At 40.6% G+C, this 14,234-nt stretch overlaps 1 protein-coding gene across 1 annotated transcript in view; it reads right to left on the minus strand.

The window, feature by feature from the left end:
- Nucleotides 1–373: 373 nt before the first annotated feature.
- YTHDF3 (YTH N6-methyladenosine RNA binding protein F3) overlaps nucleotides 374–14,234 on the minus strand; it is a 33,440-nt gene continuing 19,579 nt past the window's right edge. Inside the window, exon 5 of the mRNA XM_074987136.1 lies at nucleotides 374–1,342. Coding sequence (XP_074843237.1) covers nucleotides 1,319–1,342 — 24 coding nt within the window. The 3' untranslated portion in view covers nucleotides 374–1,318. The remainder of the gene's footprint in view (nucleotides 1,343–14,234) is intronic.

The following is a 14,234-nucleotide window of genomic DNA, read 5'->3' on the forward strand; positions in this document are numbered from 1 at the left end:
ACATATCTGTCTTCTTTACATGGCTGTTCTAAAAAGAGAATGCAATCTCTGGAGTCTGTACAGAGCGTTCAATATTATGTGTCATTCATACAGCTGCTTGACATTTTTATCATGCAAACTCTTCTATCAGGAAAAATTCATGTTGCTAAAAACAGGTTATCATAAAAAGTAACTTCAAAAGGTGGCTTACAATTTAACATAGAAATATTCAGATTAATATAGTATCTTAAACACTGTTAGAGTTCATACCAATAAGAGGTACACATGGATGTGAACACAGACTTGATCCACTGATCAGTCTTTTTCCAGAAGTACTTTGAATAGAGAGGACACCTGAATATAAAATAGGAGAAAAAAGTTGAGAAACAGTATATGCTTGCTAAACAAGAATTATGTTTATTTAGCTAGTGAATCACCTAGAGGAGTAAATTTCACTTCCATGATAGCAATCTGTCAGGCTTGCAAACACCCAGAAATAGGAATTAAAGGTTTTAAATGTAGTTATAAAGGTCATAAAAAGTCTGATTTAGACTGAGGTACATTTACTCAAAACTGAGATTCATTGAGTGGTAGCAAACAAACAGTTCCTCAGACAAATGCACTTTTTTCAGTATACATATTACAGAAAAAATAAAGAAGTGTGCATTACTGGTGCTGTCCACCAAGCTGCATATTAATATTCTCTTACACCAAACAGTTTGAAACAAGGGAAATGTCATTCTAATATAATTTTATGTTACGTTTCATTTGGCTAAACTGCATCTTAAAGTTGCTTTGCCATATTAAAAGTTTACTACAATAATTTTCACATGAACATTTAGACTTGAGTTTTACTCCAGAACTAAATATGGCATGATTTAGCTTTTAATCAGTTGAATAGCTAAAAACTGACAATTAAAAAAAAACTACAAAGAAAAAAATAAGTTTAAGCAATGTGAATCTCACATCATTGAATCACTTCTAATGGTTAATTGTTAGTATTTAACAAATTCAAAGAGTTAATGAATCCTTGCATTCGTTCCGTCTCCTGTGCCTTAGCTAGGATGCATAAATACAAAAGACAGCAGATACTGGTAAAAGCTTCAGGACAGAAAGTGCTTGACGAAATTACAGTTCTCAAGTGTGTTTGGTGAGAGAGTATAAGGGCAGATGCACTGATGAGAACCATTACAAGAAGAGTCAATTTTGTGTTAAAGTGTTCAAAGATGTCACCTTAAGCAGGAAAAAAAAAGCTTTAATAACGTCTTCTTAGACATATTAGGCATTTCCAGAGTCTACGTCATTAGTGTTGTAATTCTAGCAGAACATCGCCATATAGTTATTGTTTGTTTCTATTTCTCTCCTGAAAGAAAAAAAAAAAGAAACGCAGTTAAAATAAGCATGTTCACCTTCATTCTTATACTCCTCATTAGAACAAGGTTGATAATAAGTATGTCAACATAAAAAATAGAGGATACTTTCTAGGAAATGAAATCCGTGTTCTGTATCTTTATTCAGGCAAATGGAATGCTTAGTTTAGGATAACTGTTTAAAAGTTTATACATCCCCTTTACCAGCAAAAGTGGAGGACAAAGCAAAAGTCCAATTTGTGTAACTGACAATTAACAGTTGAAAGGAACATCTTCCACTGTTACATTTTGGCACCATACTTGAGAAATTTGCTTCCACTAAGACAATGCTATACTGACTGACCACAGAAGGAAAAAAAATGGCACTACAGGTTGCACCTCCCAAAACCAGGATTCTCTGGTCCGGCACTGTGTGTGGTCCATCAGGACCACAGATGTTACTGGACCAGAGTGCCTCAGGCTGGGAGGCTGAGGGCTGGTGACTGAGAGCCATGCCGGGTTAAAGCCCAAAAACAGGAAATCTGGCATCTCTGTGCAGGGAAGCCCAGCAGAACCTTTTTCCCCTGGGTTGGGGCCACACTGGCAGCCTGATGCACCTACTTGGGCAGCCCAGCAGGGGCTGGAGCCAGCACTGGAGCCGCATCTGGAAGCCCAGCCAAGGCTGAAGCTGACACCCCCACGACCAGGCTAGGGCTGCATCTTGCAGCCCCACTGGGACTGGAGCCAACGTCTGAGGGCCAGAGTCTAGGGGTGCATCCTGGATCACGGCTGTGGTCCAGAGCCTGGCCAGAGATACGAAAGCTGCTTGGACTGGAGATGGTGGTACCAGAGGCAGGGAAGAAGTGGAGCTGGTGACAGGATGGGGAAGCAGGCTGGGGAACCAGAGGCAGGGGGATCTTCCTTCCAACAGCAAATTCCCTCACTCAGGACTGGCCAGGTGCCCAGGGTGATGGACAAGGGAGGTTTTACCTCTGTTCAGCATTCATGTAAGAAAAAGCAATACCCTATATTTGAGGCCTAAAATTGGCAGCAAAAGGGACCACATAAGTACAGTTTTGAAGTTTCCCTGAAGGTTTTTTTGTTTGCTACCAGTCCTGGAGTCTGAAAGTGTTACTGATAAGGCCTTACCAAATTCAGAGCCATGAAAAATACATCACAGACCACAGAAATCTCCCCCCCACCCCACCCCACCCCAATGTGCATGCTTTTACCCCATAGGACAGGTTTCTCAGAGAAGACCAGCACTTCTCAAATTGGAAGTCCTGATCCAAAAGGAAATTGCAGGGAAGCCACAGGGTTTTTTTGGGGTGGGGGTGGAGGGTGTCCTGATATTGTCACCCTTACTTCTGAGCTGCCTTCAGAACTGCACAGCCAGAGAGCAGCAGCTGTTGGGCAGACACCCAGCTCTGAAGGCCACACTCTGCCAACAGCAGCTCAACTATAAGGCTGACATCAGCTTAACATTCTGAATTTACTTCTGCACTGCTGACTTCAGAGCTGTGTGGCCAGACAGTGGTGGCTCCTTACTGAAGGCCAAGCTCTGCAGGAAGCAGTACAAAGGAAGGGCTGCAATATCATACCATGCCATCTTTACTTCTGTGCCACTGCTGGCAAAAGCTCTGACTTCGACACTTGGCTCCTGGCCAGCCACCCTGCTCTCCATCTTCTCATCTCTGAAGACAAAGCTGCCAGAAGCAGAATAGCAACCCCTGCTCCCCCCTCAATAATTTGCAATGTCCCACAACAATAACTAGCACCCTACCAAATTCATGGTCCATGAGAAGAAATCTGATGGCTTACTACCATCTCCCCTCACCCTTCCTTAGGGACAGGATTAATTTCCCACAGAGGCAATATTAGATACAGAACTGACACTACACTAGATGCTAACAAAAAGACATCACTTCTAGGACCAAAGTGAAAGATGTCATCTATTTAATACAAAATACCCAATGGCTTAATTTGTTAATTGTTCTGCAGCTCTGCCAGCTTACAAGCTAAACTCCTTCCTCCAGACTGATGTAGAAGGAACAAATTTCAAGTGATCTATTTCAGTAGTTCCCAATCTTTTCACTAGTGCAGACCCCCAATCACCTGCTCCAACCCCTTTGTGGACCCCCTCCAAAGCCAATTCTAGCTGCTGTGTACACATCATGAAATGAAAAAGGAAACCACAACCGATTTACAGACAGCAATTATTACTGAAAGATATTCATTTTTAAATATAGTTTGTAACTTTGCAATATATTTAAAACTTGTTTTCTATGATCGTTTTCATTTACCTTTTTTTTTCCCTATGGACCTCCTGCACTGCTCTTGCGGACCCCTGGGCTGGGAACCACTGCTCTGTTTCTAATATTATACGTAATGAAGCATGACATACACAAACAGCCACATACCTAAATATACAGAATTTTCAAAAGAAATCTACTACTACTACTGTTTCAAATAAGTATTTCTTAGTGAGATGGGTTTGAATAAGGATTTCTTTTCACATGGAAATCAGACGCAGCGGCTGTTTTCTGTGACTGACATTTCATCTTAGTGTTTGCATATACACCTAAATTTTTATACATGTATTACCTAATATGTAATTGAGTGAAATACCATGAAAGTATTTTCAATATTTTACATACTTTTCTGGAAAAGTCCACATGTCAAAGGGTTTCTGCCATACTCACAGGTAATTTTCATTACAATTAAAAGAAGAGTAAACTACTAACTTTGCTACATTATTGGTATTAAACAAAAAAGCACAATGCTAGAATGAGTAACAAGGAATCTCTTACATCTGAAGAATGATTGCCTCATAACATGCAGAAGTGTTTCTGAAATTAACAAAAAAGGTAGGAAAGAACTGATTGTCTTGAACAAATGCTTCCAGGAAAACAGATTACAAGAAAGAAGATACGTATTAGCTATATATGATTAAAGCTGTTCTTATTAAAGTTCAGAATGGTTGAGGCACAGAATGAATGATGAACAAAAAAAAAATCAAGACCCTGGTATTTGGCATAATGGATGGTTCAAATAAGAGAAGCAGACCCCACAGAGAATGGGTAGATGATATGGTAGATTGGTGCTAGTCTACAAAAACTAAGCCACTCCACACTGGACAGGGAAAGATGGAAGGAAATAGCGAGAGAAGCATCAGACACCAACGGGCACTGAGCCTATGGTGGTTGATGATGATGGCTGAGGACCTGGACTGTTCAAAAATAATTTGGTACCTTGATGCAACACCTTTGTAGTAGCTCAGTGATGCATAATTAGACCTTCACTAGGGATGTTAAAGTTCAATAGGTTAGTCAGTAAGCCTGACTCTAAAAAGACGAGACTAACTGGTTACGGCTTGAGAAGCCCCCAACCTGCCACAGACATGGGTTCATCCAGCCCTGCTAGGCCACAACAGGCAGAGGTGCTCCAGCTGGGTGGCAGCGGAGGAGAGGCAGCTTGGAAGGTTGCTTCAGCCCAGCCAGGCTGGAGCAGCCCACCTGACACAGACAGAGGCTGCTGCAGCCGGATTGGAGTGCCCTGCCCACAGCCATCACAGATGGAGACTGCTCCAGCTCAACTCAAGTGCCCATGGCATGCCCAGGTGGGCCCAGCAGACACACCGGAGTGTTGCTCCATTCCCCCCACCCCATTTAATCAGTTAACATGTTACATTTAACATTTAACTGGTTAACTAAACAAACAGATTTTACATCCTTAAGCCTGACCACCCAAAATACAACCACAGCACACTGGGCCAGATTCTCATCCCCAAAGACTTGATCCACGCTACTCTGACTGTGAAAATAATTTGTATTGCAATAGCGCTTGGAGTCAATCTGGATTCCGCTGTGTTGAATGCTGCGTGCACACATGCACACAAGCAAAAAAACTATCCCAAAAATTATAATCTGAACAAGTATTTTAACTGTCCCCCGCCTTTTTTTTTTTTAAATTAGGAGCTACTTTTAAAGCAAATGAATACACTGCATTAAAGCCTGCAAAGGAAAGGATTTTTTTTTTTTAAAAGAAGAGGGACACGAGATAGTCACGTGTATTAGTCTGCCAACGGTACATTTTTCAGCTGACTGAAAGTGCTTGAGATCTTTGGCTTCAGATCTATTTTGCCTCACTATATTGCTGTATCATTAGCAGATTTCCACTGAAAGAACAATACTGGAATGTGACACACTGAAAGAGAGACAGAAGCACAAGTTATTTCCATGTAGGTAAGGGTGTTCAAGCAATATTTCACTTTTGAAATACTTCATACTTTCAAGTATTATGGAAGAGCTAACTCAAGGGGAAATAATGTCAAGTACATATTTGCTCCAAAGTGTCTCCTATTTCCACCCAACCCCAGAATATCAATCACAGACCACCCTGAAACTCATTTGTAACTTTTATTCATAATCTCTAGATGCAAAAGTACACTTAAATACTGCCCTTCGTGTCCAAGATATTTTTTTCTAATGAAAGGCCCTCTGAAGATATTTGTTGCTTTAAGAAGACTGAAGTTACAAATTTGGAAGCTGCCCCTCTCTCAGGCAAATCAGTCTTCAATTCCATTTGAACACAAAAGGATGCAGTATTTAAAAGCCTTCCTTTCCCAGTTCCATACTACTACCTGAATATTTTCAATTCCCAAAAAGAAGTGCATAGAAAAGTATGTGGGTCAAACGAGTTCGGAAAGGTCTTTAGAACAAGATGAAAGAACAGAAAGACAACAGTAAATTATATTGATTTTCTTCCCAAAACACACAAATAAAATTCCATTTCATATCAATTCCCTTCTCCCATCTTGACAGCCAGACTGGAGAATCAAAATGAATATCCAGGTTTCAGCATGTGTTTTGGCTTTTAAACAAGGCAGACAGAAGAAACAATAGAACACCTTTATCCCAGGCTTTTCACAATTGGAACAGACCATCTTCACATAGGAAAATTTTCCAGTGTACAATCTGAGTTCTTTTCCAGTTCCCATTCTACTCCCTATATTTTTTTCTTTATTTCTCAAAAATCTATCAGAATCTTTGCCAAATCTATCCCAACACTCCCGTTCCTTCAATCAATTCAAGTTTTTTGCGAAAGGAAAACAGCGCAATCTGTTTCATTTTAGAATTTATCTTGAGCAGTGATATTAACTGGGCTTTGGGTGGAGTTTATCAACAACACATGGAGAGCAATTAGCATGTGAGTTAAAGCTATATGAGAATGCAACAGCTGGTTAATGATAACTGCTAACTATAGACCACATGGTGAGCAGATTTTGTGCATGCAGACAGAATTTGCTACAAATGCTAGCAAAATAAAGTTAAGGGGATGAAATTGGAAAATCTCCAGGCTGGGGAAATGCATGCATCAATCCAGCATATACAAACATGTAAGAAACAACAATATAGAAACTTGTGTTCAGCTCTTCCATATTGCCCCATTTCATGCAATTTCAGTTCATTCTAAATTCAAGATACCAAGTAAAGGATCATCAGATTAAAACACATTCTGCAGGAAATTGTCCTCAGAATTATAAATTCAGTGATGTACCAAAAAGGGATTTTAAGCTTCCCTCCTTTCCCAAACATTTTTCCCAATCTAAAGCCATGAAAATTAGTAGCTGCTTTAGCCTGAAACTGCTTCCTATTTTGAAATTAAAATAGTCAATGAAAGAAATGGGTATTGCACCTTTTTATGCTTTTTAGTGGAAGGAGGAAGAAAAAAGTCAAACAGGCAATTTTGAGGAAAAATTTAAGTCAGCAGTTTACATTGTGGTGACTTTTTAATCAAACAAAAAAATTTTTATTATTCAGACAATGGCTACATCTACACTAGAGAGTTTTGTCAACAAAATTTGGAGCATCCGTATTACAAATGCGTTGTGTCAAGAGTAAGTCAACAGAATACAGCACTTTTGTTGATAGATTTCTGCCATTCCCCCAGGAGACAAAAGACCTCTCTCGACAGAATTGGTCTACAGAAAGCAAGCGTGGACATACTGGGAAGGGAGGCGCCTTCTGTCGACAGATAAGTCCTCCATGGCACTGGCCAGCTGCCCCTAGGAAATGCCCTGTCCACAGCAATCACAAATCTATGCTCACCACCTCCAGCTGTTCTTAAAACTGCTGGGAACCGTGGAATCCCCATGGCAGAAGCTGAGTGTGCGGCAGCAGCACAGGAGCATGCTGCTTCTGCCAACACTACACAGCCATTTCTTTGACTGCATTGCCACCTGATGGCCTAATGCCAGCAGGCCTGCAACCTCCCGGGGCCCTGCAGGGAGCTGCTGGAGCCATCCCAGGAAGCCCCCCAGGCACAAAACATCGGGCCGCATCCTGGACCAGGCGCAAGCTCCAGGACCACCTCAGCCTCTGGGCTGAGGAGGTGATACTCTTGGGACTCCTTGGCCAAGAACAGGAATGACCCAGCACATACGCAGTTGGCCACCAACCTGGCAGCATGGGGCCACCCTACCTAGACAGTGGAGCAGGTCTGGGCAAAGGTCATGGATCTGAGGTAGGGGTACACTTGGGCCTACAAAGCTGCCGGGAAGTCAGGGGCAGGACTCTCAACCTGCCCCTATCATCAGTAGCTCCACAACCTCTTGATGTGCGAGGACTCCTCCCCCTCCTCCAACAGCTGCCATGGACATGGCCGAGGGCTTCCCCTGCCCCCTCCCCGGCATGCCGCCAGAGCCAAGGGAGGAGCAGCAGCAGCCTGGGACCCAGCTGGAGTCGGAGGAGGACATGGGGTCTGAGGTCAGCGAAGGCACACTGGTGTTCATCCTGGACTCAGGGCCCCTCCAACCAGGCCATGTCCAAGGCATTCCCAGACCTCTTTGTGGGACCCTCCAGTAAAAACCCTGCCTGTCACATACCTCTGGGGGGTGGGGGGGGAGGCGGGAAGGGGAGGAGGAGGCCCGACACAGCTGAAAATGGGCCAGCCACATGGACACTAGCCTAACCCCAGACACATCAAGGAGTGCAGCTCCCAGCAAGTGGGCACACCCACAGGTGACAGTCAATGCTTGCTGCCATGGTCAGCCTGGTCCCCAACACGGCAGGGCCTACTGTGCTGGGCACATGTGCCAGTGCTCCTGGGACATCCCCATCCCTTAGCCTGGAGGGTGGTGGCTGCTGCTCACAGTGGGTAGGGGGCAGGATCTTAGGGGCCGTGTTGCAGGAATGACTCACCATCCCTCTGCCTTGTTTTCCTTATAACTGCACAATCCAAGGGCCGAGCCAGCCCCACCTCCCAACTAGGGCCAGCCAGCCCCACCCCAGAACTGGAGCAAGGAAGCCCAGGACTGGAGCTAGGCAACCTAGTGTCCACCGGCAAGGGCCAGCCCGCAGCCAGAGGGGCCACTGATGGGAGAACAACCACCTCCAGGAGGGCTCACACCACTGTCCTCTGGAGGCTCACTGACCCAGACCCACCTGGTCTCCTGAGGGGGTGAGCGCAGGTGGGCCCATGCAACAGCCATGGGGTGCTGCTCAAAGACAATGCCGGGCTCATCCCCGCGAGAGAAAGAGAGGGTGGCCAGGATGAGGTACAGCAGAAGCTGCAGTACCTGTGCATGGGGCCCGCAGAAGCCCCCTGGGGATGCTCTGGCACCATGGCTATCTGAAAAGCGCAAACCTTCACAGAAAGCATGAGTGCCTTGCATTAGCTATATTGTACTTCAGCAAGGTAGGTAAGCCTCAGCACGGGCAGGGAAGGTGGGAGGGGGGATTCCATTTAAGGGCATACCAGGCTGGGGCTCCCAACAAGTCTTGCCAGCCATATGACCCTTTCTGATGGAGTTCCAGGACCCATTCTGTTGAGAAAACAGTGAGGCAGTCTGGTCATTCTCTGTCGAGTGGTCTGCTCTGCTGTCTAGACATGATCTGTCGACAGAAGTTTTGTTGGAAAACATCTTCCGGCAGTGACTTCTGTTGGCAGACTGCTGTAGTGTAGACTTAGCCAAAAAGATCAGTACAAGTTCAAGAGGATGGGGAATTTGCAAAACTCTATTAATGGGAATTGTGAACATGTATTTACAGAGGCCTGTAAATGTGCCAGTATCCATGGCCTGTGTTTGCAGATTGTGGATTGCATGTGGATAAAATCTTTGTATTTGTGCAGTGTTCTACAGATTTAATTTTTTTTAATTTGAATATTTACTGAGATGTTGAAAATGCAAGCAGTGACAACAGGCTAACAGACAGCTTTGCTGGTATAGATCTACTAGTAAGCTTCACCAACAAAATTGTGTGAGCCTTTTGCTGACAGCTATTTTGCTCATAAAAATCACTCCTTGTCACACACACATCCACCACAGCCATGTCTTGAAAAGTTTGTAGTGTAGACCTGGCCAGCATGTATGAGGATAGAGTGAAACTGAGGAAACTAATGAACCAAATGTAAACATATAACCTATATCATTATTTAAAATGTCATCTGAAAATGAGAACAGGTATTCACATGGCATTCTTGTAAATAAGCAGCAGGATGTAATATCCCCAGTAAAGATAAGCAAACATGTTTGTCTTAGAGACCACCTAAACACAAGATGTAGGACTGTGTGGATATATAGGCTCTAAAGTTTTACATTGTTTTGTATTTGAGTCCAGCTATGTAAAACAAAAATATACATTTGTGAGTTGTATTTTCATGATAAAACAGACTGCACTGCCATCTCAGCATAAAATGAATAAAAAAAAATTCTTTTACAGTGCAAACACTTGTAATCAAAAATAAAGTGAACACTGTACACTCTCTATTTTGTCTTGTAACTGAAATGTATTTGAAAACATGGAAAAACATACAATGTATTTTTATACATGGTATTCTATTAACAGCGTTATTAATCGTGATTTTTTTCCTCTCAGGAGTATTTTAAACAGCACTAGTAATCATGCCCCTCAAATCTATTAAAATTATTTGAAGCTATCAGTAAGAATGTGAGTAAGTGTGATCCAATTTATACTAGAATCTGTGCTGTTCAACACATTCATAGGACTCTTATTTACATTAACAATTAGTAATCAGAACAGAAACAGCAGGGAACATCCCCGGGTTTAGTAAATTCTCTCGTTCAGACCCAGTCAGACCCTGACCATACCAGGGAGGTGCAACCTGTATCGGAAAGCTTAAACATGGGGCTCCAATCTTATACTTTCCCAATTACAAAGACCACATGCCAATGTACATTTCTTCTGTACTATATATACACAAGTGTTTACATTACAACCTCATTGGTGCACAGATTATTTTTTCTGCAATTTTTTCTACTGTACATTGATGTGTAAACCTAGATGATTATATAAATACACCTTGCATGCATAAGAAAGTTACGACTTGCAATGAGAAATTCTCTTAGACTACTCAGCAGTATTAGCAAACACACACTTCAAACATGCTTAATGAGAAAAAATTCTGCTTTCCCAAGAACAGATTTACTAAAACAATCAACATTTATAGTAAATCAGTTACTTTAGAAGTTGCGTGTGTGAAGTCTGATGACATTTCCATTCTATTCCTGCCACTACACAAATCCAAGCTGTGTGAAAATACAATCTATCCCTTAGCTGAAAAGCTGTACCTAGGAGGTTTTTTCTGACCTACTTGAAACTTTCTTAAGCACCTTCTTGCACGACAAAATTTCTCATGTTTTGCTACAGGGTAAAGTTTTATTTTTAACAAACAACTAAAATCTTTTGCCCCATGTTTATCTCCTACTATGTATAGCAGTTTTCCTATTTCAAATTCATTACTGATTACACTTAATTGTTAAATTAAATTTTTGAAACCAATTATTCTAAAATAAGTTAGTTGAAATGGTCAGTTATAATTAAATCCATAAATAAGTTGCTTTGTTTAAGATAACTAAAAAAATTTTACATATACACAATAAAACCCCAACTGAACAGCAAGAAGTGTTCAACTATTATTTAATCTATTTAATATTTTAACAGCAAAGACCAGCATTCTTATGAAAAGTACATATGCTTAAAAATAAAATGAAATTATCACAGCTGCTATAGAAAACAGGCATGTACTTACAACCATAAAATATTAGAACTAGAAGGGACCTCAGAGGTCATCAAGTCCAGTTCCCCATCCTCAGGGCAGGACCAAGCAACATATAGATCACCCGTTAGATATCTAACCAGTTATCAAATATCTCTAATGATGGAGATTCTGCAACCACCCTAGGCAATTTATTCCAGTAATTAACCAGCCTGACAGGAAAATTTTCTTAATGTCCAATTTAATTCCATAGCTTCTTGTTCTATTATCCAAGGATAAGGAGAAATTTTTTTTCTCCCTCCTCCTCAAAACCCCCTTTTTAGGTATTTGAAAGCATCTATCACGTTCTCTCCTAGCTTTTTCTTTTCCAAACTGAACAAATCCAATTCTTTTAATCTTCTCTCATAGGTCACATTTTCTAGATCTTTCATCATTTTAGCTGCTCTTCTCAGGACCCTTTAAACCATAATAGTCAAAATACATAGTTCTCTCAGTTTTACAGAACATAGCGATTTAGGTATGATACCATAAAAAAGCCCAACAACCCAACACTAGAATGAAAAGGCTTACCCAAATATCTATAAACTGCACAGAGTTTTGGAGGAACAAATTACTTCATTTCTGAAACTGTTTTCCAATTATAAATATACAGTCTATTTCTTTATAATTTAAATATGAAAAAGACTGTCATGGAAATAAATTTAAAAAAAAAATCTATCAATTTGAAGGCAAAGTTCTGTTTGCTTTCCAAAAGATCCAAGCTCTTGATCATTAGCTTAACTGGGCAATGTTATAGTTTCATTAGACAGCCTACTATATTTTAAGTATATACTAAATCCATTTTAACCATACTTCAAATGCACAAGCAATGAAGAATTAGTGAAATATTTATGCAGTTCTAAACTTGTTGCTAAACTGTCATCTCTAAAACACTTTGCAGAGAGCTGTAAAAATGAATGCAGAATTCAAAAAAAATTTGAAAATAAAAATATCATTACAAATATTTAGTTCTCTCAATTAGACAGTCAGAAAAATACCACTGAAAAACTAAATTATTTACCACACTAAAATTACACATGCCAGTATGAACCATGCAGATACTGCACATTTCCTAAAGGCGATTAAAGCCAAACTGGAAAATATCAGTTATGCTAAATACATGCAAAAAAAAAAAAAAAAAAAAAAAAAAAAAATCACAAAATTACAGAAAAGTCTATATTAAAACTGTAGAACTCAGTGGTTTGGCTTTTAAGCTGCAACACACAGACTCTCCCTTTTTTGGAGATGAGCCCAAGCTGCCCTGAACTGTATAAAAATATCTGCACAGTACAAGCTAGAGTAGCTAAAAATCAATTTAAACAAAGCAGTTTTAATTTTTTTCAATTAATAAAATACTGGTTCTAATTTAAAAATAAATATTACAATTAAATCTCATCATAAACACAGCACACTTACACTCACAGTTTCATAAAAAATGAATTAATGGCTCTAGTAGTCTGCCCAGCTTATTAGCTCTTATTTCTTCAGAGTCCCAGACTTTCAATTTCTGTTTCTCAACAAATTAACAAGTAGCATGTGCAAAAAGAGAGACAACCTGGATACGTTTGGTTTTGTTCTATGTGTATGTAGTCGTGGACCCGGGCCAAGCAGTGCAAAGGAGTTAATTAAGACATTATCTTAACGACAGACGATAGGAGGAGGTCAGAGGCAGCATAAAAAAGAACAGTGGAGTGGACTGGAAAGAATGGGAAGACAAGATCAGCACGCACGCACGCACGCACGCCCTTCCAGTAGTCCCATACATTTAAGCCACAGAAAAAGTGTCAGATCTGCTGGGTGTAAGAAACCCTATATTAGACTATTTTGAAGAAATTCATTCCCTGGGTAAAAAAAGAAGGAAAACATGTAAAGTGTAAGCAGTACAAAACGATGATGCTGGGCCTAGTTGCAAGAATGAAATTTCTTAGAGAAAACTGTTCATTGGGCAAAAATGATGTGGATATTTCTGAGGAATAATGTGGTTCAACTGGTTAGTAACTTAAATAATTCACTTTGTAATGCATATTCAAGACTCTATGCCTCTTATTTAAGAAGTAAATTCTCAAGCTCTTTGCTATGTTGGATGTTACTAGAGGAAAAATGTTTCACTTATCTTATCCTTACAACTTCTTTAATTAAACTAAGTTTAGAAGCTACCACCCAGGTATATGGTACAGAAAGCTGCAGTAAGAGAAATCTAGAATTGCCAGTTGCCACTGAGTGCCATTATCTTGTTTTATATTGCATAATATATGTCCACAGACCATAGGGGTGATGCTGTAAGTCTACCCCTTCTTTTATTTCAATGTAGCTGAGCTTTCCCAAGGAACTCCATCTTATACTTGGACTCTTAAAAAACATAACTGACAGTGAATTCAATGGCGCTTACTCCAAAATTAAGTGCACTCTAAGCACAGCCGATCTTAGCTTTTTGGTAACTTGGAACTGAATCTGCATCCTTGCTGAAAAACGGTAAGTGATTAACTGAATAATGGAGTGAGAAGAACGACTATTCAAAATCATTTTTGAATTTTGTTTCAGAATCCCATCTAAACATAAGAGACAGACTGTATCTGCAACAACTTCAGAGTCATCCACCGGTACTGTTGGCAGCAGTGCTGTGAGTAAATATATTTTAAACAACGAAGTATCAGCAGCAGGCAAAAGATTTCAATCATCCAGTAAAACCACTACCAGCACTGTCTGTCTTTACAAGACATCACAGATGAAAAAATTGCTCAGTTCATTTATGCCACAAATTCTCCTTTTAACATGGTTAACAATAAGCACCTTCATTGGCATGGTTTAGTCCTAGCAGTCAGGCTACACCGCACCTGGTAGAGCATA

Source organism: Carettochelys insculpta, chromosome 2 (assembly GCF_033958435.1).
Source record: "Carettochelys insculpta isolate YL-2023 chromosome 2, ASM3395843v1, whole genome shotgun sequence".
NCBI lineage: Eukaryota > Metazoa > Chordata > Testudines > Carettochelyidae > Carettochelys > Carettochelys insculpta.